The sequence below is a fragment of the Chrysemys picta genome, chromosome 1 (assembly GCF_011386835.1).
Source record: "Chrysemys picta bellii isolate R12L10 chromosome 1, ASM1138683v2, whole genome shotgun sequence".
Classification (NCBI taxonomy): Eukaryota; Metazoa; Chordata; order Testudines; family Emydidae; genus Chrysemys; species Chrysemys picta.
In genome coordinates this window covers 350,070,010-350,092,213 of record NC_088791.1, presented here as the reverse complement: position 1 = coordinate 350,092,213, position 22,204 = coordinate 350,070,010, and the positions used below count along the sequence as shown (strand labels likewise).

The 22,204-nt window shown below is 46.0% G+C and overlaps 1 protein-coding gene across 1 annotated transcript; it reads right to left on the bottom strand.

The window, feature by feature from the left end:
• Nucleotides 1-9,219: 9,219 nt before the first annotated feature.
• Nucleotides 9,220-10,155, bottom strand: LOC101941263 (olfactory receptor 51G2-like). Its single transcript, XM_005311428.2, has one exon. The coding sequence runs from the start codon at nucleotides 10,153-10,155 to the stop codon at nucleotides 9,220-9,222; it is 936 nt and encodes a 311-aa protein (XP_005311485.2).
• Between the last annotated feature and the right edge of the window lie 12,049 nt (nucleotides 10,156-22,204).

The window sequence follows — 22,204 nt, the reverse complement described above, 5'->3', positions numbered from 1 at the left end:
ACAATTTAAGAACATAAGAACGGCCATATTGGGTCAGACCAATGGTCCATCTAGCCCAGTGTCCTGTCTTCTGACCGTGGCCCATGCAGATACTTCAGAGGGAACAAACAGAATAGGGCACTTATCAAGTGATCCACCCCCCATTGTCTGCTCCCAACATCTGGCAGTCAGAGGTTTAGAGACACCCAGAGCATGGGGCTGCATCTCTGACCATTTTCATTAATAGCTTTTGATGGTTCTGTCCTCCAGGAACTTATCTAGTTCTTTTTTGGACCAGGTATACTTTTGGCCTTCACAACATCCCCTGCAATGAGTTCCTCAGGCTGACTGTGCAGTGTGTGAAAATGTACTTTCTTTTGTTTGTTTTAAACCTGATGCCTATTAACTTCATTGGGTGACCCTTGGCACTTGTAAAGGGGTGAATAACACTTCCTTACACACTTCCTCCAGCACTAGAGTTGATCTAATTGCTCATGGAGTGGGTGGGGGTCAGGATCAGACCAAGGGGCCCCCCAGCAAGGCTACGTTCAGCCAGTCAACGCTCTCCAGATCCTTCGCTCTCTGAAAGGACGTCCTGATTCCCCTCTTACTGCCGAGCTGCAGGAGGGGCCCAGAACTCCCTCCTCAAAGGGGGCTGTGCTAATGACAGGCCTTATCTCCAAGGGGTGTTGGGAAGAGTTCAGGTTCTCCACCCAGTGCCCCAAATCACCCTTCTGGGGCACACAGAGCTGAAGTCTCTCTAAGGCTCTTAGCTCTGGCCCCAGTTGTAGCAGCGTCCGAGCACCTCTCAATCTGTAACATGTTATTAGTACAACATCCCTTGTGGCAGGGCAGTGCTAGTAACACCACCGGGCAGATCCCAAGGCCAGAAGACACCACTGTGATCACCTAGTCCGACAGCCTGTATAGCACAGGCCAGAGACCTGCCCCACAATAACTCCTAGAGCAGAGCTGTTGGAACAACATCCTGCCTTCATTTAACAATTGTCAGAGATGGAGAATCTGCCCCAGCCCTTGGTAAATTGTTCCAATGGCTAATTACCCTCATTGTTAAAAAAATTACACCTTAGCTCCAGTCTGAATTTGTCTAGGTGCCGCTTCCAGCCATTGGATCCTGTTATAACTTTTTCTGCTAGACTGAAGGGCCCATTGTTAAACTTTTGTTCCCCATTCAGGTACTTACAGACGGTAATGAAGTCACCCCTTAACCTTCTCTTTGTTAAGCTAAATAGATCGAGCTTTTTGAGTCTATCACTCTAAGGCAGGCTTTCTAATCATTTAATCATTCTCTGGGCTCTTCTCTGACCCCTCTACAATTTGTCAACATCCTTCTTGAACTGTAGCCACCAGACCTGGACACAGAATCCCAGCAGTGGTCGCACCAGGGCCAAACACAGAGATAAAAAAACCTCTCTGCTCCTGCTCGAGATTTGCCTGGTTGTACATCCCAGATTGCTCTAGCTTTCTCATCAGTAGTGCTGCACTGGGAGCTCATGTTCAGCGGACCATGACCCCCAAGTCTTTTTCAGAGTCACTGCTTCCCAGAGGTGGGTCCCCCATCCAGTAAGGATGGCCTGCATCCCTTGTTCCTAGGTGTAAACCTCTGCATTGAGCCGTATTAAAACACATGTTACTAAGGCATCAAGGCACTAAGTGAATTGCCCAAGGTCATAGAATAAGTCTGTGGAAGAGCCTGGATCTGAAGCCAGTTCTTCTGAGTCCCAGGTTAGCACTTTAACCATTGTCCCATCCTTCCTCTCGGGGGCTACTGGCAGCTGGCAACTCAGCATACTGAGATTGCCAGAAACTCAAGGAATTACACTCCTTTGGCATCACTAAACAAGAACCCAAGAATAATTCTTTTTCCAGACAATAACGCTGAGTCATGCTTTCTCCTGACCCTATTGAGGGACAAATCCATCAGCCAGGGCATGGAGCAGGGTCATAGTGGACAAGCAACTCCACATGAGCTCTCAGTGTGACACAAAATGGGAGAATGTGACCCACAGGGACATAGGCCTGGAGGGACCTCCTCGGTCAGTGAGCTATTGCAGGTGACCCCGGCATATTGTCTGGTGCATAAGCTTATGTCAGCAGGGTGTGAATGAGTTCCCCCCTGACTGCAGGCTGGGAGCAGGTGAGACTTCAGGAGTAAACTGTCTTTCTATGAGGACACCTACTCTGCCTAGATATCCAGCAGATAGAGCGGTGTTCCTCGAAGCGACCATCTTTGCCTGGTGTTCGGTTCCAAATCACTGTAGTATTGAATGCACGGGATAGTGAAATGTTATCAGTGTTGTTGTTGCAGAACTGTGCTTAACCTGTCCCAAATAACATGGTCACCCTCAGCTGAAAGGGCCTCACTAAGCCCGGGGCTCGAATGCCAAAACTCTGTGATGGTAAGAGGGGTGGGGACAGGTTTAACCTAAGGATCCCCAGTCTTATTTAACCTCTTTCTCCCCACTGTTCAAAGATAGAGCTTAATAAGTTCCATTAGGAGCCTTTTGTTATTTTAAGTGCTCCAATGAGGGCTGAAATCACTTGTGGTGGGACAGCGTTTCTGCCCAGCCTCCTACGAGCTGAAAATATCTATGAGGCACCAATCACTAAGAGACTGACCTGCAGAGGTCACAGCACAGAGGCAAGTGGCAGCAGAAAGGAACTGATAATTGGCTGGGGGGAGTGGAGTGGAACGCGCAGCTGCCAGGGTGGCCAGTGGAGAGCAGAGCAAGCGGATGGTGGAGAAGCCAGCAGAGAGGAACCACGGCTCAGGGGCATGGAAGTGTGGCTGGTGGGGCATCCAGCCAGAGCAAGTGCTCAGATGGCGGAGCAAGCAAGTGTGTTCTTCCCCGGGTGGGAGGTGAACTCACACAGATGCACCTTGGAACCCTGGGTCCTCACTGACCAAGGACAACCACAGTGACTGGGGTGGGGTGAGGTGAGGGAGCAGAGAGGGGCACAGAAAAGGAACTTTGGGTTGTAGAACTCAAGGACATGAGGCAGAAGACACTGCCCCACACACTCTGGGGTGGGGTGTCCTGCTCACAGTTTTATGTTTATGAATCCTGCTTGCGGCATTTTCCCTAATTAATATCGAGTGACTTCCCTCCTTTCATTAAAAGTTTCTTTTCTACACTCAGACTCTGTGCTTGTGAGAGGGGAATCATTGCCTCTTAGAGGCGCCTACTTTAGCTGTGTCTCATTGGACAGCGTCTCTTAGCCCTAAAGAGGTAGGAGACTGGAACAAGAAGGGCCTTTTCTTTCTCCAGAGGAAGGATTCAAACCCAAGTCACAGAATAAAGCTTGAAGCTGCAGAAATGTGTTTCATGACAAAGGAAGCGCTAGTCTGGATCAGACCAGGGGTCTGTCTAATCTACAAGTTCTTAGTGGCCAACAGCAGCCAGTGCAAGTTGTTTCAAGGAAAGTGAAAAAAACCCTGCAACGGACAATTATGCAGGGGTCTTCCCGTAAGGAAGTTTCTTGTTTACCCTCACCAGCGAGCAGCTGGCTTGTATTTTGAGACCCAGGTTTATAACCCTTCTAAGCAACTACCAACTTTAACCGTGAGGCCGGCTGCAGATTAGCATAATGCAAGAAAGGATTACTCATATCTCAAACTCAAACTCTTGGTCTTACTGATTTAGCAGCAGGGAGTTCCAAAGGTTAATTGTGCTGTGTAATATCCATTCCCTGCTCTCAGTTTTAGTGTTCTGCCTTTCAGTTTCATTGATGTCCCGAGTTCTTGTGTTATGAGAAGTGCCAAATTTACCTTCTTTCTATCCTGTTCCCTCTTATTTATCTCCTCTCCAAACCAGACAGTTCTGATCTTTTCAGTCTCCTATGTGAAGTCTGTCTATCCCTCTAGCTACTTTTGTTATCTGTGTCTGAACCCCTTTTCTCTGAGAAAGGCGTCAACTGAACATGCTATTCCACGGGGGCAAAAAAATGGATTCATACAACTGCATGCTCGCTTTACTATTTATTCCACTCCGCAGGCATCCTAACCTCAGTGGCTGCACACTGAGCTAGACTTTTTCACTGACCCACCTGCAACTCCTCCCAGGCCTTTGTGTGTCTCTTCACAGACAGACGACTGCCTGACATCAGAACCCAGGTCTGGGCTGGCAAGGCCTTCTTGATGCAGACCACTCTGAAAACAGAGGGGGGGGGGGAGATAGGGAGTGGGGATAGGTGAACCATGGAACCCTGGGTCCTCACTGACCAAGGACAACCACAGTGAGTGGGGTATGGTGAACTAGCAAAAGCCCAAGTTCCAGATGTATTTTCTTTCTTTTTGTTTTTAATAAAATTTACCTTTTTTAAGAACAGGGTTGGATTTTTGGTGTCCTAAGAGGTTTGTGCACATGTTGTTTAATTAGCTGGGAGCAACAGCTACTTTCCTTTGTTTTCTTTCTCAGCTCTTCCTCAGAGGGTGGTGAAAGGTGTTGAGGTTACCCACAGGAAGGAATTCCCAAGTGACCTTCCTGGGTTCCAAGGGGTTTTGCATTTGGGTGGTGGCAGCATCTACCCATCCAAGGTCAGAGAGAAGCTGCGACCTTGGGAGTTTAATACCAGCCGTGAGTGTCCAGTATTCATTTTTTAAATCCTTGCGAGCCCCCACCTTCTGCACTCAAAGTGCCAGAGTGGGGAATCCGACTTGACACCCCACTAAGAGTTGACAATCACTGAGAGCTGAAAATCATTAAGAACTTGGTGGAACCTCAAGAAACTGACCTGCAGAGGTCATAGTAGAGAAGCAGGTGGCAGGGGAAGGTGACTGTGTGCCACGCAGTGGCTGGTGGGTGGCCAGCACAGCAACAAGCATCTAGCGGGGAAGTCAGCAGAGTGGAATGGCAGCCGGCGGGGCAGCGGCTGGTGGGGTGGCCAGTGGGGTGGAGCAGTGGCTGGAGGGGCAGCCAGCAAGTGCTCAGATGATGGAGCAAGCAAGGTGCCTTCTTCCTCAGGTGGCAAGTGAACTCACACAGATGCACTTTGGAACCCTGGGTGCTCACTGACCAAGGACAACCACAGTGAGTGGGGTGAGGTGGGGGAGCAGAGAGGGGCACAGTAAAGGAACTTTTAGTTGTAGACCTCAAGAACATGAGGCAGAAAACACTGCCCCACACACTCTGGGGTGGGGTGTCCTGCTCACAGCTTTATGTGTATAAATCCTGCTTGTGGCATTTTTTCTAATTAATGTCTGGTGACTTCCCTCTTTTCTACACGCAGAGTCTGTGCTTGCGAGTGGGGAGCTATTGCCTCTCAGAGGCGCCATGGGGTGGGGTGTAATTTCCCAGGTGACTGGGTGGGGGCTTACTGATATATGCAGGGGTGTGGCTTCACTTGATTCAGTTTTGGCTTCTTTGTTTTCCGCTTGAATTTTTTATTTGGTGTTGCACAAAGGAGGCAATGACTCATTGGAATAAGAGCCAAAGCAAAACTGCGATTGTGGTCCCCGCTTACAATGAAATGTGCACACTGCACGGTAGCGAACGGATCCGCATACAACTGACACCGACTTTGTATCATGCGCTGCAGGTTTAACAGAAATCCGTCAGAATGCGCTTGGAGACAAACGCACAGCGCCGTCTGAGGACTGGATCTGTCTGAAGGAATCAGCTTGGCTAGTTATTCATTGTTGTGGGTTGTGCACAGAAAGGTTTTTTCCCTAAAGCTTCTCACCCCCACTCACACATTCTGCACCTCCCCCGGGAGACCTGCCCCCCCCTCCAGTTTGAAAGTCTCTGAACTACATGATCTAATGGCTCCTTCTGGCCTTAAATTCTATGACTCCGTGAATCGTTGTCTTGAGTGGGTCATTATCTTGGATGCAACTTGAATAAGTTCTTACTCTGAATGCTCATAGGCGCTCAACAAGGATAGACGCTGGCCAAAAAGAATCAGGATTGTCACAATAAAACCGGGATATATGGTCTCTTTACCCTCTAAACCAGGTCCTTTCCTGTCTTGGGGAGAATCTCACAATTGTCCCACTCTTCGAGCTGGGAACAACACCCCATCTCTATAAAATGCTTATCACCAAGCACGTCCAACTGGACACCTCAGTCCATTCCCTTCGGGTGTTTCTGACCAGAGCTATACAGTCACCCCCAGCCTCCTTAAAAGAAGTAGTTTTATTGGCAAATCTCACAAAGCATTCGAGAAAATGGTTCTAAAATACCAGGCAGCCATCACAAATCTACACTCATGTATCTCATGTATCACTACAAGCTAAGGTAGACAGGCTTTGCTCTGGAGATAAAGAAACAGAACTGGCCCAGCTTACATTCTTTTGGGAAGCCAAGGAGCTCTCGGGACAGAGCCTAGTTTCCTTGTGTCTCTGAGAGCATCTTCCCATCTGTTTGCGCCTTTCTTGTGGAAGCAGCCTTTGCTGAAACCTGTGTGAGCCTGGGCCCAGTCACCTCAGTGCTCAGCCGCATCTGTGTTACAGGGCCAAGGTGTGAAGCTGACCTTTGCCCTCAGACTGCTTTCTCCCAGCCAGACATTTAACATGAGGACCCCGTGTCTGTTGCTCCATTGTTTGGCAGTTACACTCGTTCAGCCTCAATGGCTGCAAACATCGGTCCAGTGACTGTGCTGAGCCACTTGGCGTCCCTGTGACGCTCCAACACTCCCCTCAGAAATCCCTTACCTACCCATCACTGTCACCCCTGAGCATGGGGCTGCTTCCCTGACCATCTTGTCCAATAGCCATTGATGGACCTATGATCCATGAACTTATTTCTTTCTTTTTGGGACCAGTTATACTTTTCACCTTCACAACATCCCATGACAATGAGTTCCACAGGTTGACGGTGTGTAGTGTGAAAAAGTACTTCCTTCTTTTTGTTTTAAACCTGCTGCCTATTAATTTCCTTGGGTGATCCCTGGTTCTTGTGAAGGGGTAAAAACCACTTCCTAATTCACTTTTTCTCCACACCACCCATAACTTTATAGATCTCTATCATACACTCCCTTAGTTGTCTCTTTTCCAAGTTGAAGAGTTCCAGTCTTTTTAATTTCTTTTCATATGGAAGATTCTCAATACCCCCTAAACATTTTTGTTGCCCTTCTCCATACTTTTTCCAATTGAAATACATATTTTTGAGATGGGGCAACCAGAACTGCACGAGTATTCAAGGTGTGGGTATACCATGTATTTATATAGAGGCAAGTGTAGATACCAGAACTGGAAGCAATATTCCAACAAGGGTGGCACCAGTGCCAAATACAGAGGTAAAATAACCTCTACTTCTACTTGACATTCCCCTGGTTGTACATCCCGGATTGCACTAGCTTTTTCAGCCATGGTATTGCACTTGGAGCTCATGTTCCGCTGATTATCCACTATGGCCCCCAAGTCTTTTTCAGTGTCACTGTTTCCCAGCATTAGGTCCCCGACCTGGTAAGGATGACCGGCATCCCTTCTTCCAAGATGGACACCTTTACATTGAGCTGTATTAAAACACACATTTCTAAGGCACAGAGGGACTAAGTGAGTTGCCCAAGGTCACAGAAGAAATCTGTGAAAGAGCCTGGAACTGAAGTCAGTTGTTCTGAGTCCCAGGCCAGCACTTCAACCCCTGAACCATCCTTCCTCTCTGGGACTAGTGGCTGAGCAGGGTGAAGCTGGTGGTTAAGCATACTGAGATGACCAGAAACTTAGAGAATTAACCTCCCATGACATCCCCAAACAGGAACTCAAGATCAATTCCTTTTCCAGATGATTACACTGAGTCGTGCTTTCTCCTGAATCTACTAAGGGATAAATCCATCGACCAGGGCCAAGAAGAGAGTCATAGCAGACAAGCAACTCCACATGAGCTCCCAGTGTGTCTTTCTCCTCTGTCATTTCCCACTTACCCTTGGCTGTATAAACAGGGACATAGTGAGTAGATGTAGGGAAGATTGAGAGCTGACTTGATGACAGTGGACAAGCACTTTAACAGGGACAAAATATCAGCTACAAACCGGCTCTTTAATCTAGCAGGTAAAGGTATAACAAGAACCAGTGGCTGGAAACTGAAACCAGACAAATTAAATTGGGAAATGAGGCACACATTATTAACAGTGAGGGTGCTTAACCAGTGGAACAAACAGCAAAGGAAGGTGGTGGATTCTCCTGATATCTCCAAACCACGACTGGATGTCTTCCTGGAAGCTACACTTTAGATGAGCACAAGTTGTGTGGTAGTCAAGCACAAGTCACTGAGATCAATACAGGGGTAACTGGGTTAAATTCAGCATCTTGTGCTATACCGGATGTCAGACTAGATCAGTTGTTATCTAACTCATTTGATCATACCCCCTTCTTTGTATCTGTCAGAGTGGATGCTCCTCCCACCACATATATATATATATATATATATATATATATATATATATATATATATATATATATATACACAGATATATGCAGGGGCAGGGCTTCAACTGAATCCGTTTCAGTTTCTTTGTTTTTCATTTGAGATGCTTTTGGGTTTGTGAATGAGCCTATAATCCATTGGAATAAGAGCAAAAGCAAAACTGTGATTGCGCTCCCTGCTTACAATGAAATGTGCCCAATACCCCATAGAAAACAAATCCATGAGAAAATGGTTTTAAAATAAAAGGCAGCTGACATATGTCTACACTCATCTGTCTCACATTTCAAAACAAGCTAAGTGAGACATGCTTTGCTCTCGATATATAGAGACAAAACTGCCCCAATTTACATACATTACATTTTGGGAAGCCCTGCTTGACCCATCACTTCCCACTAAGCCCTGCTCCCTGCTCCTCCACTTCCCCAAGGCTCTGTCCCCAGGCCAGGCCGGAGCTAGGCTGTGGTAAGAGCTACCCAGGGAACCCATGCCTCTATGGGGAGCCCCAGACTCTCCCCCTTACCTGGATTGTATATCCTGGGGGCAGGAACACAGTCTAGTGCTTTCTCTCAGGCCTCCAAGTGACCTGTCCAGGGCAGATGGAGGGTCTGGGACTCCTCACAGTGGCACTGGTTGCTTGGGCAGCTGTTACCAAGGCCTGGCTCTGGCTTTCAGCATGGAGTGGGGACAGAGCCTCAGGTAAAAAGGAGAAGCAGGGAGTGGGAACTTGGAGGAAGAGATAGGACAGAGGGAGGGTCCTCTGGGGAAGAGGATTCAGGATGGAATAGGGTGGCTGTGGCCCAAGTTTTTCATCTCCCATGTCACCGGTGAGGGAGCCGGGTGATGAACTGACCCTTCACTTGACGAACACTCTGATTATCCTCGCACGAAGGTGTTTGCTTTTCACGCTGTACACAATTGGATGTATCAGGGGAGGAACCAGCCGGTAGACGTAGCCCAGGAGAATCTGAAGCAAGTGAGAAGAGTTATTCCCAAATCTGTGTATCAGAGCCAGGCCAATCTCTGGTATATAGAAGAGCAGGACGGCGCAGAGGTGGGAGACGCAGGTGTTCAGGGTCCTTAGGCACTCCTTGTAGGACGCGATGCTCAGCACTGTTTTGAGGATCATCACATAAGAGAGGAAGATGAGCAGCGAGTCCAAACCCATCGTTGAAAATGCAACAGATAAGCCATAAATGTTGTTCACTGTGATGTCCGAACAAGCCATTTTCATGACTTCCTGGTGCAGGCAGTAGGAATGGGAGAGGACATTGACTCGACAGTATTGGTACCGTTTAAGGAGAAAGGGGAGTGGGATTATTAGGGCCACTGATTTTAGCACAAACACCAGTCCCATTTTGGCTACTCTCGGCAGGGTTAAGATGGAAGCATATCTCAGTGGGTTACAGATCGCAACAAAGCGGTCAAATGCCATCAACAAGAGCACGGAGGATTCAATGCACTGAAGGGAGTGGATGAAGAAGAGCTGGGCAAAACACGCATCAAGACTGATATCCCTAGAGTTAAACAAGAATATGCCCAGTATTGTCGGTATGGTGGCTATCAATAAGCCAAGGTCTGTGATGGCCAACATAGAAAGGAAAACGTACATGGGCTCATGTAGGTTTGGATCTGTTTTTATAATGAACAGAATGACTGAATTTCCTACTATTGTAATAACATACATTAAGCAAAAGGGGATAGAGATCCAGGCGTGGAGGTCTTCCTGCCCAGGTATTCCGGTGAGAAGGAACACTGCAGAATTTGATTTGGTGTCATTGACAGCTGACATAATGGACTGGGTAGAGCAGAGGAGTTTTGAACTTTGCTTCCTGAAAGGAAAAAAAGAACAGGATGATATTTAATGAGACATCTTTCTGCTCTCAGGGCAAGTCTAGAGACTCCCAGGAGCTCAATTAAGATCAGCAAAACAGTCTTTGATTTACATCACTGATAGGAAGGTAGGCACTGCCAGGCTGGATCAGGCCAGTGGCCATTTCCATATGCATCAGAGAAAGGTGGAGGAAATCCTCCAATACATACCTATGAGATAACCTGCTCCCAGGGAAAATGCCCCCATGACACCCACTCATTAGTCATACTTTGTGGTGTAAATCAAGAAGGTTTAGAGCCCCTCCAGGACTATTTTTAAAAAAATTCTCCCTACTGTAATTTGATTTTATGGTTACCCATATAAACTTCCAGTCCCTCTTTGAATCTTGCTAAGGTCTTGGTGCCATTGATATATTGTGGCTGGTAGTTCCACAGGCTACTTGGACGCTGTGTAATTTTACAACAGTGACCTTCCCGCAGACACCCTTGTCATGTTTTAACACATGGGATATGCAGGATGAAAACTGTCATTGTATTTATCTCTCCTGCATTGAAGCTATTTATAAATGCATTTCATTGCCTCATTATATACATTTTTTTTTTACTTTCTACACTCCAGAGAGTTCAAATTATGTTACAGCCTCCTTGCAGGACAAGGGATAAATTCTTAGGACGAGTTTCTTAATTAAGAACATAAAAATGGCCCTACTGGGTCAGATTAAAGGTCCATCTAGCCCAGTATCCTGTCTTCTGACAGTGGCAGTGCCAGGTGCCCCAGAAGGAATGAACAGAACAGGGAATCATCAAGTGATCCATCCCCAGTCACCCATTCCCAGCTTCTGGCAAACAGAGGCTAGGGACACTGTCCCTGCCCATCCTAGCTAATAGCCCTTGATGAACCTATCCTTCATGAATTTATCTAGTTCTTTTTCGAACCCTGTTATAGTTTGGGCTTCACACCATCCTCCGGCAAGGAGTTCCACAGGTTGACTGTGCTCTGTGTGAAGAAATACTTCCTTTTATTTGTTTTAAACCTGCTGCCTATTAATTTCATTTGGTTACCCGTAGTTCTTGTGTTATGAGAAGTAGTAAACCATACTTCCTTATCTACTTTCTCTACACCAGTCATGATTTTATAGACCTCAATCATATCTCCCCTTAGCCGTCTCTTTTCCAAGCTGAAAAGTCCCAGTCTTATTAATCTTTCCTCATACGGAAGCCGTTCCATACCCCTAATCATTTTTGTTGCCCTTTTCTCAACCTTTTCCAATTCCAATATATCTTTTATGAGATGGCGCGACCACATCTGCACACAGTATTAAGATGTGGGCGTACCATGGATTTATATAGAGGCAACATGATATTTTGTGTCCTATTATCTATCCCTTTCTTAATTATTCCCAACATTCTGTTCGCTTTTTTGACTGCCGCTGCACATTGAGTGGTTGTTTTCAGGGAACTATCCACAATGACTCCAAGATCTCTTTCTTCAGTGGTAATAGCTAATTTAGACCCCAAAATTTTATATGTATAGTTGGGATTATGTTTTCCAGTGTGCATCACTTTGCATTTATCAACGTTAAATTTCATCTGCCATTCTGTTGCTCAGTCACACCAGTTGTGAGAGATCCTTTTATAGTTCTTCGCAGTCTGCCTGGGTCTTAACTATCTTTAATAACTTTGTATCATCTGCAAATTTTGCTACCTCACTTTTTACCCCTTTTTCCAGATCTTTTATGAATATGTTGAATAGGACCGGTCCCAGAACAGACCCTTGGGGGACACCACTATTTACCTCTCTCCATTCTGAAAACTGACTATTTATACCTACTCCATGTTTCCTATCTTTTAACCAGTTACCAATCCATGAGAGTACTTTCCCTCTTATCCTGTGACATCTTACTTTGCATAAGAGGCTTTGGTGACGAACCTTGTCAAAGGCTTTCTGAAAATCTAAGTACACTATATCCACTGGATCTCCTTTGTCCACATGCTTGTTGACCCCCCTCAAAGAATTCTAGTAGATTGGTGAGGCATGATTTCCCTTTACAAAAATCATGTTGAGTCTTCCTCAACAAATTATGTTCATCTATGTGTCTGACAATATTGTTCCTTATTATAGTTTCAACCAATTTGCCTGGTACTGAAGTCAGGGTTTCAGGCCTGTAATTGCTGGGATCACCTCTGGAGCCCTTTTTAAAATTCAGTAATATTGACCTCTATTGCATCACTCAGTATTTCCATGTGTAAATTCAAGTAGAAATTAAATCTATTAATTTTACCTTAACAAATACTCCTAGTGATACACGCTGACATCCAAGAATTCCCCTTCAGGCTTCTCTTCATCCTCACAGGACCTTCATCCTCTACCCATGCCTGGGTCTGTAAATATCTGACAAGTTGTACACTGATACAGATAGTTACTTCGGCTGGATGGGAATGAAGTTGGCATCACAGATGTGTGAATAGTGCAAACAGTAGGTTTGCACTAATAGTCACTTCAGTGTGCAAGTTACTTGAACCAGGCTTGTGTAATAGGTGATGTGTGTAAATTAGACACAATTATTACACTCCCTTTTCCGGCAACTCAGCGCTACTCTTTGCTGAAACACAGACCAGCGGTTCTGTTCTCTCAGGAAGTTTTCCACAGGCGTTGCAGCGGGATTTTATTCATGACCCTGAATGTAAGCATTAGAAACAGCTTCTGGTAAGTTACCAGCAGACGGATTCATGAAACTGTTCCCTGAACAAAGAGTTAATAGCTCAAACCCATTTCACAGAGTATTTCCAGTGTTTTTGAAATACCTTCTAAAGCAAAAGCCATTAAGCAATTAAGTTACCGCTGCTCCTTCCTGTAGAGATTCCAACAACTCTGCTTCTGGCTTTAGATATACAGGCATGACATGAATGTTTGGTTTGTAATACTTGTATTACAATAAAAAGATTTGTACTTTAGCACACACTTATCAACCCAGTCTTTCCCCTGTGATCTTCTTTCAAAGATGATTTTTCAGGTCAGAGTGGGACTTAAAATGCAGTGTCTGTCATCTGCATTTCTTCTGAACCTGAAAAGATCACAGTGTCTCAGCCCTCATGCAGTCAATTGTGAGCAAAGAAAAGTCTAGTATCCTCTCTCCCTGGGATGTGTACAGACTGTTCTTTGAAAACCCTCTTATTCTCCCATGTTACGCTTTATTCCTAATGTTCAGATTAAACAGCATTTTGGTTCCAGACGTCTGGCTGGTCACACATCTCACCACTTGTCACAGTCTCCCTAAGGGAAGAACCAAAAGTGCCGAACCCACTCAGACCTGCTGGGCAAGCACAGTAGGCTCGCAGTGTTTTGTAGCCCAGGGCTCAGCCTTGAGGGTGGGAGGATCGCCGGATTCCGCCCCATGAGCGGGTAGGCTACGAGGCCTGACATCTGGCACTCAGAGACCAGAGAGGGGGCAGAGATGCCAGTAGCCCTGGAACTCTAAGGGGTATCTACAGCATAGATTTTCTGGAGTCCTCAGCCAGTCAGGAAACAGAAATATGCCCTCTTGGACCTGTTACCACAGAGCAATGCAGCTCTAAATTCCTCTACTCACAATAGAACCAGAGAATAAGACCTTTGAAAATGCATTTGCTGATTAAAATTTCCAGGAGGAAATAAAACTGAGGAGATTTGGGAACTAGTTACTGATATTCCACGGGGTCTCCTCTCACACAGCCTCTGGCAGGATCGGGCCCAGAGCAGATGGCACCTCTGTAATTGGGACCCCTTTAGAAATCCTGACTCAGCGCATCAGGGTTTAACACCACAAGCTCAGGTTTCTGTGTAGCTTGAATAACCCACTGAGGACTATGGGCACATGTAGTGGAGGGGTTCCCAGGCTACCTAGTGCTGCCTGTTCCCCTGTCCATGTTACTGAATCACTCTGACAGCCCAGCTGAATTTGCTGCGGTGGCACAGAACATCTTCAAATTTAAACAGCCTTTCCCCTTCACTTCACACTGTAAAGCTAGTGAAACCTGCCAACATACCCAATTCCTGCTAGAAGAGGAGCCGCTGACACCAGAGATCTTCACCCTAATGGACAAGGAGTCATCAGAGAGGCTGTGCAGGCAGCAGGCAGTATCTGTTCAGATATGGAGGCAACTGTCTTTATGAAGCATGTCTGCACATTCCCTTGGGGGCCACTTGGCCATCAGGGAACCTGAGGGGGCACAGATGCCAGTAGCCCTGTAACTCTACAGGGCAGACATTCTAGAGACCTCAGCCAATCAGAAAACAGAAATATGTCCTGTTGGACCTGTTACTACACAGCAACCCAGCTCTGAATTCCTGCCTTCACAATAAAGTCAGAGAATAAAATAAGTGAAAATGCATTTGCTGATAAAATTTCCAGGAGCAAATACACTTGAGGAAATTTAGGAACTAGTCCCTGATATTCCGTGGGGTCTCTTCTCGCTCAGCCCTGGCAGTATCGCGCCCAGTGCACACGGCACTGGTAGAAAAGGGACCTCTTGAAAAATCCTGACTCGAGGCATTGGGGTTTTAGCACTCTGAGTTCTCTTCAATGCTCAGATTTCTGGGTAGTCTAAATAAACCACCATGTAGGATGGGCAGATGTCGGGAAGGGGTTCCCAAGCTACCTAGCGCTGCCTGCCCTCCAGCCCCTGTCACTGAGTCACCCCAACAGCCCAGCTGTGTCCTCTGCTTCTGCACAGAACATCTGCAAATGGAAACAGCTTGCAGCCTTTCCCCTTCCCTGTGCATTGTAAAGCTAGTGAAACCTGCCAACGTACCCAATTCCTGCTAGACGGGGAGCCGCTGACACCAGAGGTCTTCACCATAAAGGACAAGGAGTCATCAGAGAGGTTGCACGGGCAGCAGGCAGCATCTGTTCAGATACGGAGGGAACTGTGTTTATGAAGGATGTTTGCACATTTCCTTTGGGGCCACTTGGCCATCAGGGAACGCCAGCTGCTTGGTTTAGTGTGCGCCAGCTTTAACCCCCGTCACGGCCAATGGCAAACTGCAGGAGGCCAGTTCACAGGGGACGTGGGGTGATGCTGCCCAAGTGGACTGCAGCATCAGCCCTGCTGCAGGCTCTATTCCTGGAATCCAGGCTTGTCATCACTGTTCATATCATTCGATTAGTCACATGGCTACCTAGGGGGCAGCCGAGTGGTAACGATGATGCTGTCACAAATGTGATCTCACTGTAATAATAATAATAATAATAATAATAATAATAATAATATAGGACCAGATTTCTCCCCAGCAGCCCCCTTTCCTGCATTACAAACCCAGGGTGCAGGCCAGGGTAGGGAGATTCTACCAAGCTCCCTGTATGGAAATGTCCCTCGGATCGTTGCAGGATGGGTGGTCCCTTCCCTTCTCCCTGAGGCATAACACAAGACCACAGGATCCAGGGTTCTCCAAAGTTATACCCAGATCTCAGTGATCCACTGTGAGCAAGGCCCACACACACACAATCTCTGTGCCTCCACAGATGCTCCTTTAAGCTCCCCAGCTCCCTGGTAGCACAGATTCATCAGAGATGTGCTACCAGGGTCTGTCACAATAGCCACCACTCACTGGATCTGCTTCAGGGGCATTGCACAGAGTTGAGGGGGTGCACAGAGAGCTGATGGGCACAATACATCAGCCACACACTGGTTGGGAGGTTTCAACCTTTCCAAACCCAGAGTGCCGCCATAGACTCCGTCAGTGCCACCTTCATTTATGTTGTAAGGGAGAGTCAAATGAAAAGCCTCCAGTTTCTGTTGGGGATCCTGGCAGCTGCAGCTGGGCAGCATCATGGCGGCTGGACTTTGAGAGAAAAATGATCCATTTTCTATGACAACTCACCCCTAAAAAGTGAATGAAAAGGAAACATTTCAGTTTGAGTCAAAACTTTTTGTGGGGGGAAAATTCTCAATTTTCCAGCCCAGCACTAGCGCAACCCAGGAGCCTCTGTCCCTCGTGCTGCAGGACCTCATCCATCAGTGGAACAATTTAAGGACATAAGAACAGCCATATTGGGTCAGACCAGTGGTCCATCTAGCTCAGTGTCCTGTCTTCTGAGAGTGGCCTGTGCAGATACTGCACAGGGAACTAACAGAACAAGGCAATTATCCAGTGATCAGCCCCTGTGGTCTACTCCCAACTTTTAGCACTCAGAGCTTTTGGGACACCCCAGAGCATGGGGTTTCTCTTTCTAACACTTATAGTGTGTGTGGGGGAAGAACATACACATGGCCATACTGGATCAGGCCAAAGGTCCAATTAGCCCAGTATCTTCCAACAGTGGCCAATGCCAGGTAGACCAGAGGGAACAAACAAAACAGGTAATAATCACCTCTTGCCCATTCCCAGATTATGGCAAACAGAGGCTAGGGACACCATCCCTGCCCATCCTGGCTAATAGCCATTGATGGACCTATCCTCCATGAACTTATCTAGTTCTTTTTTGAACCCTGTTATAGTTGTTATAGTTTTGGCCTTCACAACATCCTCTGGCATGGAGTTCCACAGGCTGACTGTGCGCTGTGTGAAGAAATACTTCCTTTTATTTATTTTAAACCTGCTGCCTATTAATTTCATTTCGTGTCCGCTACTTCTTGTGTTATGAGGAGAAAATAACACTTCCTTATTTACTTTCTCCACACCAGTTATGATTTTATACACCTCTATCATAATCCCCCTTAGTCGTCTCTGTTGCAAGCTGTGAATTCCCAATCTTTCTCATGCGGAAGCTGTTGCATGCCCCTAATCATTTGTTCTGCCCTTTTCTGAACCTTTTCCAATTCCAATATGTCTTTTTTGAGAGGGGGCAACCACATCTGCACGCAGTATTCAAGATGTGGACATACCATGGATTTATGTGTGTGTGATATTTTCTCTCTTGTTATCTATCCCTTTCCTAATGATTCCCAACATGGTCCTTGGCTGGAGCACCGAGCCCCCACATCCTGGGGAACCCAGAGCCTCTTCATCACCCATGGCTGGAGCCTTGAGTTCCCCTCTACACCCTGTGGTTGGAGGAGCCCCTGGGCTTGCCGGAGCCTCCCCAGCCATGCCACACCTCCTCACCTGAGACCCCAATCCACCCCACGGGAAAAGCAAGTTTCTTTCCAGAGAACCTGACCATTTTAGAGGTGCCATGCAGATTCCAGGGCAGGTGAGGAGGCAGTTCTCAGACTGCCCCCAATATTCATGATAATTGTATCATTATATGATTATCATATAGTTATAATGCATCTTGTATAAAATGTGTCTTGTGAGGTGTGTATAAAAACGTTATGATTTGCAGAATACGATAATCCTATTTTTCTGCATGTATCAATTTTGTGTCAGAAGTCATGAATATTGACTATGTATCTGTATTTCAAATGTAGTAATGCCTGGGTTGCACCCACTAGTGTGGCCTATAGGGCTAACCTGCTTGCTTGCCTATATATCTTTTCTTGTGGATTTCTTATTGCCTTATGGTGTTAATTATTTGTTTTATTATACACCTCTACCCCGATATAACATTGTCCTTGAGAGCCAAAAAATCTTACCACGTTATAGGTGAAACCGCATTATACTCAACTTGCTTTGATCCGCCGGAGCGCGCAGCCACGCCCCTCCCCTCCGCCCCCCCCCGCCCCCCCCGGAGCGCTGCTTTACCACATTATATCCGAATTCGTGTTATATCGGGTAGAGGTGTATTAGGTTTTAATAGGTTTATATTAAAGTAATTTGGTTGCAACACAAGGGACTTACAGGTCACATCCTGTATGTTGAATTAAGGCAAAATTAGCATAGATATGTCTGGGACCTTACACCCAGATAGCAAAGTTGGCTCACATATGTTTGGGACCTTTCACCTAGATAGATGGTGAGGAGCTAAAGCATGAGGTTCACATATAATGTGTTAGAGCAGATTGGCACAGGGGCTTTCATAAGTCCATACCCTTTTAAGCTTAACAGGTACACCACAACTTGGAAAAACCCGAAATAATTGGCTAGGACAGGAATAACAAATGTGATACCTAACCACAAAAGGGCCATGGTAACGAATTGATGTATATGATAATAAATTGTGATTATTAATATATTAACCTATAGGAAAAAGACACTCCAACATTAGTAAGATAAAGAAATACAAATAAGGAAAAGGGGGGAAATCCCCTACTGAATATGTCTCAAACATAATGGTGTCAGCATAACCTATTATAAAAGTGGCAGGAGAGAGAGATGTAGTCCTTGGGGCGGTAGGAGAGAGAGATGTAGTCCTTGGGAGATGCCAGAATGATGGCCACTGGTGATGATGGGGAAGGTGATGGTGATGAGGAAGATAACGGCTAACACTTCAGGTTGTTCTACAAGGGATGGTGTGAGTATATGGAAGTGCAATAGTATCTATCTATTTTATTAAGTTGGGGTGTTTGTGACTGTGCTAAATGTATTAATAAACTATATAAATATAAAGAGTTCCTATAGTGTGAGTGTTGTAACTGTGCATGTCAGGGTTCCCAACTATGAAATAATTTAAATAATATTGAGCCTGATTTTGGGATTAGAACCTGTCAACCCTCAAAGTGGTAACTGGGGATTCTTAAGTAATCTATATAATTAATACAAAATGTAAAGATCAGGCAACACTAGGCAAAAGGCTTACAGCTGGTTGTGAAGGGCCTTTACAGGGTAATGGGCCATTAATGGAAACAACGGGCCTCAGGAGAAGCTTATCCCCCACCTGGTGAACCTTCCTGAGAATGCTCGGGACAGCCTATGGGTAATAGCTGCTATGACCCAGCAGGGCATGCGAGGGCATGTGACCAGATCACATGACACTGAACTCCATTTTGGTACCTGTATTTTTCCACTATATAAGGTGTGCTATGACATCATCCGTTGGATTCAGTCCCCACACTAGAGAAGTCCTGGAAACACCAGAGGAACAAAGACTGAACTGGGGGAATTGCTGGTCCCAGGCTACAGGGATTTCTAGCCTATATATGGAAACTTGGTGGACTGCTTGTATCATCAGTCAGGGTGAGAAATTGCTAATTCATATCCAGTCTATCTAGTATGTTAGGCTTAGTTTGTGTTTTTGTTTATTTGCTAGGTAATCTTTGATGTAAAAACAACGAGGAGTCCTTGTGGCACTTTAGAGACTAAGAAATGTATTTGGGCATAAGCTTTCGGGGGTTAAAACTTTCTGTGTTTTTCACTCCATGCATCTGATGAAGTGGGTTTTAGCCCACGAAAGCTTATGCCCAAATAAATTTGTTAGTCTCTAAGGTGCCACAAGGACTCCTCATTGTTTTTGCTGATACAAACTAACACGGCTACCCGCTCTGAAACCTGCCATTGTGAAAGGCTTCTTTGATGTGTTCGCTATCACTTGTAATCACTTAAAATCCATCTTTTTCAGTTTTATTTTATGCTTTATGTTTACCAGCGTGTTTTGGGTAAAGTGTCTGGGAAAATCTCATCTCTGTGTACAAAGGCTGTTGAATATCTTTACCACATCCAGGGGAAAGTGATCTATATTAATGAGCTTACACTGTACAGAGACATGTACAGACACCTGTGTAGTGAAAGATGGTATAAAATTCTGGGTTTATACCCCAGGAAGGGGCAAGGTAGGGAAGCTGGTAAATTGGCTGTTGTCTTCCGCCTGTCTTTGAGAGGCTTAGGTAAAGCACTCAGGCAGCTCAGTTAGGTGTATGGCACCAACTGCTGTCATGTTGGGTGATAACAGTGCTTGAGGAAGCTGGCTGTGTCATTCCATGGAGTCCAGGACATTCAAGATACCATGTGGGCAATGGCTTCTGCCTGTAAAAACTGTGATTCATGCATGGACATGTGACTTGCCCAGGTGACTCCAGAACTCCATCTTGGAGCTGGACTTTGCATACGAGAGAGGAGGGGGTCTCCACCCAGAAGAGAGAGTCTATTTAAGCCCATGGGAGACCCCTCCATTTTGTCTCCAGCTGGCTAAAGAGAGAGCCTCTCCACCCCCAAGATACCTGAAAGAAACTGGAACAAAGGACAGTGACTGCAAGGGATGTGAGTGATTGCTGGACCCAGTCTAAAAGGAGATTAGCTTGTAAAAGGGAGCATTCTGGAACTGGTGAGGATCTTATCTGTATTCAGTTGGATTAGACATAGACTGGCGTGTTTTATTTTATTTTACTTGGTAATTCAATTTGTTCTGTCTGTCACTACTTTGAACCACTTAAATCCTACTTTCTGTATTTAATAAAATCACTTTTTACTTATTAATTATCTCAGAGTATGTGTTAATACCGGGGGGGGGGGGGGGGCAAACAGCTGTGCATATCTCTCTATCAGTGTTATAAGGGGTGAACAGTTTATGAGTTTACCCTGTATAAGCTTTGTACAGTGTAAAACGGATTTATTTGAGTTTTAGACCCCATTGGGAGTTGGGCATCTGAGTGTTAAAGACAGGAACACTTCTGTAAGCTGCTTTCAGTGAAGCCTGCAGCGTTGGGGCAAGTAATTCAGACCCTGGGTCTGTGTTGGAGCAGACGGGAGTGTCTGGCTCAGCAAGACAGGGTGCTGGGGTCCCGAGCTGGCAGGGAAAGCAGGGGCAGAAGTAGTCTTGGCACATCAGGTGGCAGCTCCCAAGGTGGGTTCTGTGATCCAACCCGTCACAGTGGCATAGTTGAGCAGGATCTGTGCACAGTTGATTGCTTTGAGATACTGGTAGTGATTTTAAGTGAGTTTTAAGTGTGCTGGCTGGAGAACAGACAAAGTGGTTACAGGTTTGTTATTTTCTGTTTGCTTATTTCGGGCAAGGGAAGTAGGGACAGAAAAGGAAGCAAAATAAAGTCTGAACACTGAGCGCTGGGAAAGTCTCTGTTAACTATGAAGCCCCTGAGCTGAGTGCATCCCAGTTTCAGTGAACTGCAGAGGGGGTGTGGCCCAGCACAAGAAAGCAGGAAAATGACTACCAGTGAAGCAGCTGGCCAGACTGGAAGCAAAAGAGAAATGAATATAAAAGACTGATGGAGAGGGAGGAGGCTGCCCACAAGAGAGCTATGAAGGCAGAAACAGTGAGGGTGGAGGCAGAAAAAGCCAGGGTAGAGGCTGCCCACGAGAGAGCTAGGGAGGCCCAGAAGCATGAACTGGCTGTTATAGAGTTGAAGAGACAAAATCCTCCACCTGCTGGCTCCACTGCCCCAAAAATACATAAATGGGAGCGACTGTGTCCACAGTATGAGGAATCCAGCGATATTGCTGAATATTTCATCATTTTTGAGAGACTGTGCACCTTCCATGCCATCCCTGAAGATCAAAAGATGACCACATTGATAGCAAAATTGACTGGCAGAGCTCTGGACATATTCAATAAGATGCCTATTGATGATGCTTCAAACTATGGTAAATTTAAGGAACTGGTTTTGAAACAGTTTCAGGTTACACCTGAAACCTGCAGGGTTAAATTCAGGAGTCTTAAGAGGGGATCTGTATTGAGTAATGTGGCTTATGTAAATGAAATGAGAGATATTTGGTAGATAAGTGGGTGAGGGGGAAAGGCATTACAAGCTTTGAAGGAATGTGTGGTTTGGTTACTCAGGAACAATTCCTGAATATGTGCAGTGATGACATAAAACAGTATTTGTGGGACAAAAAGATGGATGCAGTGGGTGAATTAGCTGAGTATGCAGACTCTTATGAGCAAGCACAAGCTGCAATCAAACATAAACCACTGGCAGAGGGGTACAGGGTTGGGGGAAAGCAAAATCACTGTTTTACCCCTGGGGAAAAAGGCGACTGGGCAGTCACCTCCCCATTCCCCGGTACTTGTCCCAAATTTCCTGTGCAAGCAGAGGAGCCCAAGAGGTGCTATCATTGTAAATCCACTGAGCACCTGAGGAATAAGTGTCCCTTGCTGAGTGGGAACAAGCAGCAAGTAAAGCTTGCTTCCACACAGCCAAGCAATGAGCATATGCATGCTTTTAAAATCAATGATGCAGTGCTTCTTGGATTGAGGGAC